The 12,500-nt window shown below is 44.4% G+C and overlaps 1 protein-coding gene across 1 annotated transcript in view; it reads right to left on the bottom strand.

Moving 5' to 3' along the window:
• kcnh8 (potassium voltage-gated channel, subfamily H (eag-related), member 8) overlaps positions 1-12,500 on the bottom strand; it is a gene marked incomplete at both ends in the record, with an annotated part of 73,316 nt that overhangs the window by 7,940 nt on the left and 52,876 nt on the right. The window contains 2 exons of the mRNA XM_080858717.1: positions 2,559-2,808; positions 7,185-7,384. Of these exons, the coding sequence (XP_080714843.1) occupies positions 2,559-2,808; positions 7,185-7,384 (450 nt within the window). The remainder of the gene's footprint in view (positions 1-2,558; positions 2,809-7,184; positions 7,385-12,500) is intronic.

Raw genomic sequence — 12,500 nt, 5'->3', positions numbered from 1 at the left:
TTACCCGATTTATTCTTCTTCTGGTGCTTCTTGGTGATGGTCTTTATGGGCGTCCACTTCTAGGCAGAGATGCGGTCATGTTGAATGCCCTCCATTTCAAAATTATTTGTCTTGGATGGATGGATGGAGCTGGAATCTTTTGGAGATGGTCTTATAGCTTTCCCAAGACTGATGGGCTGTCAGAACCTTCTTCCTGATGTTCTCGGATATCTTGTTTCCTTTCGGCATTGTTGATCTGTGTGGGTACACCTTGGCACTACAGTAGTTTGGTTGGTTTCCTCTCTCTTTTAATCTGTGTTGCCCAAACCTTTCCCTAAGGATGTCTCAGATGATCGGTTTGCTTAATTGACTAATTAAGCACCTAAATAAGTTTCACTGAATCTGTTACCTGCTTGACTTTACCAATTCAGCTGGGGGTTCACTTACTTTTGAAATGGACTAATTCCATGTTCCATGTAGTCTTTTGGCTACTCAAACAATTCCCTCTTAAAAAAGTACACGCAAATGATAAACATAAACCTGACATTCCTTCTATGGAAAATTGGTGATGAAAAAAATGAAAAATCATGGTAAAACAACAGAAAACTCCTAAGTGGTCAAGGGGTTCACATACTTTAAAGTGGCACTGTATGTAAGTGTGTGTATGTGTGTGTGTTTGTATGTGTGGGTGTGTGTGTGTGTGTGTGTGTGTGTGTGTGTGTGTGTGTGTGTGTGTGTGAATGTGTGTGTGTGTGTGTGTGTATGTGTATGTGTGTGAATGTGTGTGTGTGTGTGTGTGTGTGTGTGTGTGTGTGTGTGTGTGTGTGTGTGTGTGTGTGTGTGTGTGTGTGTGTGTGTGTGTGTGTGTTTGTGTGTGTGTGTGTGTTTTCATGTTGTTAAGCTCCAGTGGCTTCAGTAGGTCTAAGGGCATTTGCCAGTCAGCAGCGGTTTTGCTTATGGACAACAGAAACTCCATCATAAGGCTGTTTCTGTGTGCGTGTGTATGTGTGTGTGTGCACGCATTCTTGTTTTTCCTGTGTTTCTGTGTGTTTGCACGTGTCAGTTTATGAATGCATTGTCTTGAAATGTGGGTTGTTCACACAGCAAACAGTGTGAGAAACAGAAGACAGCAACAAAAAAAGGAAGGGAGGGGACATCAGGTGTGTGTTTGTCTCTGTCAGGTAGGGAGAGAGAGTAGGAGTGTATGCGTGGGGACAGGAGTGTGTAGACGGGAGAGAAAGTGGGAGGGTGTGTGTAAAAATGTGGGGGAGAGAGAGTGGGAGTGTGTGTGTGTGTGTGTGTGTGTGTGTGTGTTTTCTTCCTTATTCAGGGAGAGGTGGTGTGTCTGTGACATGACAGCGGCTCCGTAAGATCTTTCAGCTCCGCTTGAAATTCAATGTCACAAAGACCTTCTGGAGTCAGCAGGAGGAACAGATAGAAAAAGAGGTTTCCCACACACACTTACACACACACACACACACACACGCGCACACACACACACACACACACACACACACACACACACACACACACGCACACACACACACACACACGTGTGTACACATAGCACAAACACACTTGTATACACACAAAGCTAATATGCCTGTGTGTGAGTGTGTGTGTGTGTGTGTGTGTGTGTGTGTGTGTGTGTGTGTGTGTGTGTGTGTGTGTGTGTGTGTGTGTGTGTGTGTGTGTGTGTGTGTGTTGGCAGTGTGTGCAGCATCATGGGGATTTGTTGGTTCACACGTTTTCTATTCTGAGACAGAGGTAAAGGTGCCATGACTCACGTAGCGCCAACACAAGCTGTTCAGTGAGTCAACGCCACGGAACCCCGTACTCTGTCCGCTACACACACACACACACACATCACACACACATCATTCCTGTCACATACATCTGTATTAAACTCGTAAATGCAGCTATGTAACATGTATTAAACATGTAATAGGCTCATAGTCAGAGCAGTGTAACATGTAATAAATATGTAATAGACTTATAATCAGAGCAGTAACATGTAAGAAATATGTAATAGATGAATTCTATAGGAAACCTCAGACTTATTTAACACATCAGTCTGGTCACATCCATCACACACCCGTGAACTCAAACAAACACCCATCTGTAAAGAATAGCAATTCACCTGAAACAATGAACCTACCTCCAGCTACACAACTGTAACAAACTGGTATAATAATGAACCCTACTGCAATTTTGCTGTATTAGCTGGTGCTCACTGAGGTCAAACACACCTGCACACCTGTCTGTGTCACACCTGAGTCCCTGCTCTGATGACTACACCTGTGAAAACTAGGTTATAGCACATGTAGAAATGTCTATAAAAGGTTATAACACAAGGAAAGGTCTCTTTTGTCACAATATCATCAATGTGTGACTGACTAAGGGGGAATGGTAATGACTTCATCACTTTGTGACTGACTAAGGGGGAATGGTAATGATATCATCACTGTGTGACTGACTAAGAAGAACTGATAGTAACATATTCACTGTGTGACTGATGATTTGTAGTGATTTCACTGACTAAAGAGGTGTTGTGGTGACATCATCAGTGTGCGACTGACCGAGGATGGCGAGCACCATGCCGTCCTTGAGCACCTCCATGGAACCGGAGCAGACGAAGAAGAGGGCCTGGAGGGCATCGCCTTGCCGCAGCAGGTACTCGCCGGGCGCGCAGAACGACGTCTTGATGTGCAGTGAGAGCGAGCGCAGGCAGCCGCGGCTCGCCGCCGAGAACACCGACAGCTCCAGGATCTCCTTATTCAGGTGCATGGTGATGTCTGAACGCAGCTCATCCGGGAAGTCCCTCAAAAGCTAGAGAAAGAGGGAGACAGGAGAATGGAGAGATAGAGAAAGAGCGAGAGGGAGACAGGGGGATCAAGAGAGAGGTAGAGAGAGAGAGTAACACAAAAGGAGAAGAGATGTGCAGATCAGATTGAGGAGGATGGAGTTATGGGAAAGAGTGATGGAGAGAGAGGGAGAAGAGAGAGAGAGAGAGAGAGAGAGAGAGAGAGAGAGAGAGAGAGAGAGAGAGAGAGTTGAGAGAGAGATTAATTATGTGGAGTGTACCTTGTGTACCCAAAACATTTGCCATGCTAATAAAGTTAATATGAAGTTGAATTTGTATGAATGGTAACCATGACAACAACAGTAAACAATCACCCACTCTCTCTCTCACACACACACACACACACACACACACACACACACACACACGTCAGTTTGACCAGTATTTGAGGGTTTAGTGTCCGTAATCTGAAGATACAGTTATGTTTCAGTCGAAACTTTGTATCACAGAAAAACAGGCATTTCTGGCTAGGTTGTTCAATACCCACACAATATTATATATTTGCAACGCCAATCTCCTTCTAGGTGTACATACACGCAACGTTAATTCTGTTTATGTCGGAAGACCTCGTCATAACATAAATGTTAGGATTATTTATTATCGGACTGCAAAAGTTAGTTCTTTTAGATTAACAAGAACGTTAGCTAGATTCCATGGCCTATACTATCAAAACCAGAACGTTATATATTCGTTTCTTCTTCAAAAAAAAGAAAAAAAATGCAATATTAACAATGGCGCACACCCAAAACCAACATCTAGAGAACCTTGAGAAGCAGTTTGCTGAATTTGACAAAAAGTGTATTGGACTAGAATCGTGGACTACACCTTAAACATCAAGCATTATGACTGAAAGCACTCCAGTATCAGCCCTCAGCCATCACCGCTGCACAGTGTGTCTCACGTCAACCTTCAGCTACCTCCAGCATACCGCTCCGTCATGCAGCTAAAGCTCCTTCCGTGTATCAGTCACTGACTCATTCAGTGACAGTCATGCTTCTCCACATCATTTAGTCTCTCCCGCCCTCACTCACATGGCTGGATCAGCCCTTTAGTCGCACGCTTACACGTGGCTAAACCTTGATCCCTGTCAGTTGCTGGACTGGCCACAAACACAGCCACATTGTAATGGTGACAGACGTCCGTCTAGACGGCCAGAAAACAGAGCCATCCATCACCGGGCAGCTTCAACCCACTCTAATCGCTGCCTGATCTATAATTCATAGCTCTAAGATTTAGCACCACATTTAAATTTCCACATCTGTCTGTTTTTTTTTTCTTTCTGTCTTTCATTCTTTGTCCTCTTCCTCCTTCCTCTACGGGCTCGGGATAGGAATGAGGAGTCGCTGAAGGCCAGACTATCCACTACTCACACGGGGAAGAGGAGGAAGAGGAGAAGAAGAAGAAGAAGGAGGAGGAGGAGGAGGCGGCGTTGCCAAGTGACAGGGTGAAAAATGAGAGAGAATCTACATTTTGGCAGGGTACGGTGTGGGGGGGGGGGGGGGGGGGGAGTGTAAGGCAGTTAATAGGAATGGAGGGGGTGGGGGGGGGGTGAAGGGGGATGGGGTGCGTGAGTATTTAGGAATAGGAATGCGGGGGTCGGTGTGTGTGAGGAATGCGGGGTGGAATAGTGTGTCTGGACAGAGAGGGGTAGCGAGACGGAAGCTCCTGGCAGCCATCAGTAGATCAGTGTCAGCTTGTTAGACGTGCGGACCGGGAGAGTGAGTAATGATTCCAGCCTACTCCCTACTCTGCCCCCTAACAGGCAGCTGCAAGGCAGGCGCAGGATAGCCCACCTGTCCTTTAGCTCCGTCGCTAATGATTAATCAGCAGGCACGCCTACTCTCGCCCCGAGCGCCACCGCGGCAGGAAGTAGGTCACACCGCGGAACACTGGTCCAGCTTGTTTAGAATGGAGTACTTAATTAACGCCGGCAGACCTCGTTAACAGAGAGTGATCGTTAGAGGTGGGTTAGGTACGTTGTAAGGGTGAGCGATGGTTAATTTCTTCATCAAAGGCTGCATATTACATTGTTGTGACTGTGATGTTGCTCCGTTTCGGGTGCCTTCATTATTATGGATCACTAATTGAGATCACAGTGGGTATATAGCCTATACATCGGACAAAGATGGCGCCGTCTCGGGAGCTTAGTGGGACATATTTTATATGATTTAAGCTATCTACACGACTTTTTTTATGTCTACATTGACTCGGTTAGTTGTGTATACGCAAAACGAGTGTTGCCAAAGATTGTAGGTCTTAACTGAAGCACTCTAGACCATTATTGATCGGTTATGCTAACGCGTAGACAAAAAAAACATTGAAACAAATGGTAGCTTCTAGCCTTGAGTGCTTATTAAGTAACGTGAGCAGGCATATCTCAACAGATATTGACAGCGCATTAATTTTGAAAGAGGAACACAGAAACGCGATCAAGGCATTTGTCGATTGAAAAGATGTTTTTGCCGTCCTTCCTATGGGATCAGGTAAAAGTTTAATCTATCAGATGGTAATAATACTACGTTGCTCTGATTGGTTCTAGGTATCCAATTCAGCAAAGAGGAATTTTCTTTCCTGGTTCGTTGAAACACGCCCCATAATCACAGCCCAATGGTTCGGTCTCAGACTCATATTCTGACTAGAATTATGAGTATGACATCGTCAGGCTAGCAAAACAAGGTGAGTGGGTGACAAACGGAAGGTAAAGAATACAACAAAAAAAAAGTGCATATGTTGGAACCAGTCCAGAGCTAGATGGAGGTTTAGGGAGAGGGGTTAGGATGAGAATCTGTGGAAGAGATGATGATGTTGATTGGAGTAATAGGATGAAGAGTTAAAGTGAAAGAAATGTGCTATATAAATACATTTGCCTTGCCTTGCCTTGCCTTAAAGTGGTGAAAACATGTTAAATAAGTCAATCAAAAAGATTAGAGATGTGGTTAAATATGTGTATCATTTATAAATAATAATAAATACTAAATATTAGAATAAATTAAAAGAGAAATGTAAGGGTTCATTAAGACAAACAAATAGAGGACCAATCTGGAAAGGAAAGACTTAGTAGTTGTTGTAGTTATTGTAATAGTAGTAGTACTAGTAGGAGCAGTAGTAGTAGTAGTAGTGGTTGTAGTTGTTGTAGTAGTCATGGAAATAGGTCAGATGTACATATATGAGTAATAGGTCAGGTCATCTTTGATATCTAAAGAGGCTATGACACACAGATCTGTGTTTTAGGTCAGGTAATCTGTGTTTTAGGTCAGCTAATCTGTGATATTTTGTGTAAAGAGACCAGATTGTCAGAGGCATGCAGATGAGCCTGTGTGAGTCTGTGTGTGTATGTGTGTGTGTCTGTATGAGTGTGTATGTGTGTGTGTGTGTATGTGTGTGTGTGTGTGTGTGTGTGTGTGTGTGTGTCTGTATGAGTGTGTATGTGTATGTGTGTGTGTGTGTGTGTGTGTGTGTGTGTGTGTGTGTGTGTGTGTGTGTGTGTGTGTGTGTGTGTGTGTGTGTGTATGTATGTGTTATAGTGTTACGTCATTAATAACATTGTTGTTGTAGAAGTTGATGTCATTGTTGACGGATCAGGTTGTCTGGAAGTGTGCATGTGCCTGTGTGTGTGTGTGGGTGTGTGTGTGTGTGTGTGTGTGTGTGTGTGTGTGTGTGTGTGTGTGTGTGTGTGTGTGTGTGTGTGTGTGTGTGTGTGTCTGTATGAGTGTGTATGTGTGTGTGTGTGTGTGTTAGTGTGTGTGTTTGTGTGTGTTCACATGAGTGAGTGTGTGCATGTGGAGTGGGCGCCGTTGTTGACAGACAAGATTGTCTGAATCTGCACATACCTGCAATTGTGTGTGTCTGTCTGTGTATGTTACTTCATTGGAGTCGATGCTATTAAAGGCACCCAGTGCAACTTTATGGGCTTGAGACTCGAAAAATTAACATTCAATTTCTAGTCTTTTTTACACGTGGTAAGTTTCAATAACTCCATACCATTACATATCGACATTCAAGGAGCAAAGATGAGACGTCGTTGTGTGGTGAGAACTGATAAAAATCGTAAACATCAACAATCGCCTGTGGGGAGAGGCCATTTTTCCATTGACTGGAATCCTGCTTTATTTATTGGTGCCACGCTCTTGCGGCTAGTTTTAGCGCTATTTTTAACGCCCAAAGTATCAAATAATGATGCAAATGTGCCAATATGGTGAAGTAAATGTCAATATCATAAAGATTGTCTCATCCAGAATATTTCTATTTTGATGCCCAAATGTTGCACTGGGTTCCTTTAATGACAGATCAGATTGTCTGTCGTCTGTGTGTGTGTGTATGGGTGTGTGTGTGTGAATGTTACCACATTGGAGTCGATGCCGTTGTTGACGGACCAGGTGGTCTGGAAGTACTCCAGCATGCGCTGCTTGAGGGGCTGAGGCAGGTGATGCACGCGGATGAAGTCCTTCAGGTCTTTGGTGCGCGTGTGGTACAGAGACCAGCGGGAGTACATCCTCTGGATGATCGCCGTCACGTTACCAAACACCAGAGCGTGCATCAGTGCTAGCACACACACACACACACACACACACACACACACACACACACACACACACACACACACACACACAGACGTGACTTTACACACATTTATACTTTTACACTTAAACAAAAAGACAGAGACACACACAAACAACCACACACACACATACACATACACACACACACACACACACACACTACTATGCAAACACACACACACACACACACATGAATGCATAAACAGAAACAGATCCATACAAGGACATATGAATAGACACAAGGACACACAAACACCTACACAATGTGGATGTGAGTGGATATGTGGATATGTGTGTAGTGTGGATGTGTGCAGGGGCGGTTTTAGCAAATTGGAGGCCCTAGGCAAAGAACAATGTTGAGATAGCTGTGGTACATGATGGCTCACCGTTTGTAGAAGCAAAGCAGGCGTTGGTGCTACAAGCTGTTTGTCTGCTGCTGCTAGCAATCGCTAAACTTGGCTTAGCAGCACTTGAAACATTATCAGATGAACTCGACACATTATCAGATATATTAGATATACGAGGCCCCCCTGGTGGCCGAGGCCCTGGGCAACTGCCCGGTTTGCCCGTTCGTCCGCACCGCCCCTGGATGTGTGTGTAGATGTGGATGTGTGTGTGGATGTGAGTGTAGATGTGGATGTGTGTGTAGATGTGGATGTGTGTGTATATGTGGATGTGTGTGTAGATGCTGATGTGTGAGTAGATGTGGATGTGTGTGTATATGTGGATGTGTGTGTATATGTGGATGTGTGTGTATATGTGGATGTGTGTGTATATGTGGGTCTGTGTATTTATATGGATGTGTGTGTATGTGTGGATGTGTGTGTATATGTGGATGTGTGTGTATATGTGGATGTGTGTGTATGTGGATTTGTGTGTATATGTGGGTGTGTGTATTTATATGGATGTGTGCGTATATGTAGATGTGTGTGTATATGTGGATGTGAGTGTATTTATGGATGTGTGTGTTTGAGATTGAGACAAAGAATACGAATAAAAGGAGGAAAAGTGTGATGATATGTGTGACTGTGATTTTGAGAGAGCAGTAGACTGTCTATGACTTCCTCATGGGAGTGTGTGTGTGTGTGTGTGGTGAGTGCATGTGTATGTCTGTGGGCGCTTGTATGTGTATGTGAGTGTGTGTGTGTATGTCTGTGTGTGTGCGCATGTGTGTTTGTGTGAGTGTGTTTGTGTTTGCCTGTGTGTGTTTGTGTGTGTGTGTGTGTGTGTGAGAGTGTGAGTGTGTGTGTGTGTGTGTGTGTGTAGCCTGCAGCAGTGAAGGACATTTGCACAAAATAACTTCATGAATATTGAAACAGCTCAGACGACCTCACATGAACTCAATAAAATACGGGCCTCTCTCGTCCTCTGCCTCCCTCACTGGGCTCTCTCTGTCTCTCTTACTCTCTCGCTCTCACTCTCTCTCTTACTCTCTCTCGCTCTCACTCTCTCTCTTACTCTCTCTCGTTCTCACCTTCTCTCTCTCTCTCTCTCTCTCTCTCTCTTTCACTAGCTCTATCACTGGGCTTCTCTCTGTCTCACTCTCTCTCTCCCACTCTCTCTCTCTCTCTCTCTCTCTCTCTCTCTCTCTCTCTCACTCTCTCTCTCTCTACCCCCTCCTCTCTTTCTGTCTCTCCCTGGGCATCTCCCTGGAGACACACTGTGATTGAGAGTAAAACAGAGAGAGAGCGAGACTAAAGACACTACTGTGACCTGCTATCTTTTTCTCTCGGATTCTCCCTGTCTTTATTTCTCCCTTTCTCATGTCCTCTGTCTCTGTCTCTATGTTGTTTGTTTTTGTTCATTCAGTGTGAGCAAAGCTTAAGCTTGACAGCCATTGCATAAAGAAAGGACACTTGTCTATGGGGGAGGTGCAATGGAAGTTTGGCAAGAAAGAGATCAATTCTAGTTTCCTCTTCCACTTTGGCTCAATACACACGCACACACACACATGCTATTGCGCACACACACACACACGCATGTGCTATTGCACACACACACACACACACCTCTTTCCCTATCGACACCTGTCTTCCCTCTCTGTTAGGAGTACATGGGGGTGCCTGCATGACTCCTGCTTGAGCACTGCACAATCCCTGGACGGTGTTTCAGGACCCTGGCCAGAGACCTGAAGCCAAACATGCTTATGTGCTGAGATACTGAAGCCAAACATGCTTATGTGCTGAGATACTGAAGCCAAACATGCTTATGGGCTGAGACACTGAAGCCAAACATGCTTATGTGCTCATGAATCACAAATAATCAGTAAAGCCTGGAACATATTTAGAGCAATGAGCTACTGATACCGATGTCAGTCTCCGGCTCTAGAATTCTCTCTGTCTCTCTCTCTAGGATTCTCTCTGTCGTTCTAGGATTGTCTCTGTCTCTTACTCTAGGATTCTCTCTCTCTTTATGATTTTTCTGTGTCTCATTAGGTTTCTCTCCGTCTCTCGTTCTAGGATTCTCTCGATCTCTCTAGGATTCTCTCCGTCTCTCACTCTAGGATTCTCTCTGTCTCTCTAGGATTCTCTCCGTCTCTCACTCTAGGATTCTCTCTGTCTCTCTTTATGATTTTTCTTTGTCTCATTAGGATTCTCTCTGTCTCTCGCTCTAGGATTCTCTCGCTCTAGGATTCTCTCTGTCTTTGGGTCTAGGATTCTCACGTTCTAGGATTCTCTCTCTCTCTCACTCTAAGGCCAAGGCCACGCTAAGCGGATTTTCATACTTTCCGGAACGTATTCGGGGTTAGTCAATCGCGGCCAGACAAAGCTGTGCTGCGCTGTTCTACGGCCACACACACCCATTGAAACTGGTGAATATGCTGTAGTACATATGCAAGGCCTGTTGGTGGCGCTGTGAAGGGTGCTACCGGAAATGGAGAAGAAGACTCGTAGAAGAAGACGACAAGTTAAGTTAGTGACAGTTCAGTTTGTCGCCAAGTAGTTGACCATACTGTGCCTTATACATTTCCTATGCTTAAATCATCATTGTTCGACCTGTATGTGATGCATTATGTGCATACCTAATGAAAGTAAGGGTTTTCATGAAGTTGCTACTGTGATAGATCGTGTGTATTAAATACCACATTTTGGGCTACCTTCTAGTGCTATTAGTAGTGATTAGCATGCTAAGCGGAGATTTAGCTATGTTCTGTTCTTATGTTGATACGCTGTAATAAAGGTGTGTTCAATCCTGCTAAGATTTCGACTGGATGAGATATGAATAGGGTTGCCACCTTTCCCGGTTTTACCGGGATTGTCCTTCTTTTTTGTAGCCTGTCCCGGAAAATTTCAAAATTCTCCCGGGACACGGAATGTCCTGGTTTTTCATGGGCTTTGCTTTGTCAACATGAACATTCCTGATCATAAAATATGTTTTCCTGCGTCCATACACTCAAAATATGCGTTGTATCTCATTATGCTCAATCTCTCTCTCCTGCGCAGACTGCACGGCCACTAGGTGTGTGACGTTGCAAAGCCAATCTCGCTCGCGCATTAATTCAACTGATGCTTGCTATCGGAGGGCGTGTGAAAGAGGTTGAATCGCTTACTGCACGTTACTGTAGGTTGTGCTGAATAGAAACAACGTTGACATGGGAGGGGAGACTGAGGACGAGGATGGCACTACTGGAACTGACAGGCCAGTTAAAAAAGAAAATTTAAGGTAACACTTGTTTTAATAATGATTGGATGAAAAAAGGAAATTTCTCCAAGTGGCCAAAACCACACCAGGCGATCCACTTTCTGCTACATGTTACCTATGCTCAGTTAAGATTCTCGTTAAGCATGAAGTGAAATCTGCTTCGGATGAACATGCTTAAACAAAAAACCATCAGAATCGTGTTCAAGTTACCAGACAAACCAAGGCAATTTCATTCATGATTATAAAATATTCAGCAGACAAAGTTACTGTTGCCGAATTAACAGCTAGGCCTACTTATCATGGTGTGCGACATGGTTACAGCTACCTGACAAGTGTCACTGATAGCTGCAGCAAAGGGAAACACACAGTGTGAATGGAAGACCAGGTAAGAAAATGATTACATCAAGAAGGCCTATATGACAGATGCATTAAGCGTTATAGGCTATGTGATACCAAAGTATGATAAAGGCAACTCTAATGTCATCCCTCATGTGTTTAGCTGAGAGGTAGAGAAGGCAAGCACAAGCAATGCACACACCAGTATCTAAGGAACTAGGTAAGCTGTTTCCACTCATGAGATTGCTTTATGTGTAAAATATTGGTGGGCCCAGGGATGGATTGGACGAACAAGCATACTGGGCCAGGGCCCCCATGAGTTCAGGGGGCCCCTAAGCCAGAGCCTCTGCATGAAGTCACTGTAATTAACTATTAAGTGTACCTGCGCTGTGTTAGCAAATGTACTGTATATGTGCACTGTATATCCTGTTGAGGTACAGGTGAATGAAGTTATTGTGCTGTTGAACAAAAAAAATGTCAATGTCAATTCAATGTAAGGTTTTGCACAAGAATGCTTTTTTTCGGGCGCGAAGAGTGGGGGGCCTTTTACACGGCCAGGCCCAGGGGGCCATGGTTTCATAATCCGTCCATGGGTGGGCCGTGGTATGTCGTGTCATCAATATGTCCAGGTTTTTTGTCAGACACAGGTGGCAACCCTAGATATGAATGAGATCCATGTTGCCTAGTGTAATGTCCACTATTATATGTATCTAGTAATATTAGTTGTGTAATTCAGTGCAGTGCAAATTAGTCCCCATAAAGAAGACTGCTTTGGTAACTCAGTGAATAAAACGTGCCCTTCTTAGATCGTTGTTTGCCAGCCATAAACAGAACAGAAGACTTACATTTTTTTGTTTTTATTGCGATTGGGAAGATGTACGTGACTACTTGACAGCTTCCAGCGTTCACGTGGGATAATTACGTCATCAGATTCGCGGATTCAAACCCGATTTGCGGCCAGACAGGCCCTGATAGCAGGGTAGATTGCAACCTTCCCACTCTGGAGAGGGGATTCTAACCTTGACGGAAAGTAACGCTCCAAATGGCAGATTTATCTGGCCGGGAGGCCAGTTTGTCAAGGTTACGTTCCGGAAAGTATGAAAATCCACTTAGTGTGGCCT

The sequence above is a fragment of the Sprattus sprattus genome (assembly GCF_963457725.1).
Source record: "Sprattus sprattus genome assembly, chromosome: 20".
NCBI classification, from domain to species: domain Eukaryota; kingdom Metazoa; phylum Chordata; class Actinopteri; order Clupeiformes; family Clupeidae; genus Sprattus; species Sprattus sprattus.
Note: the sequence above shows the minus strand (reverse complement) of the source record. Positions and strands in the feature narration are given on the sequence as shown.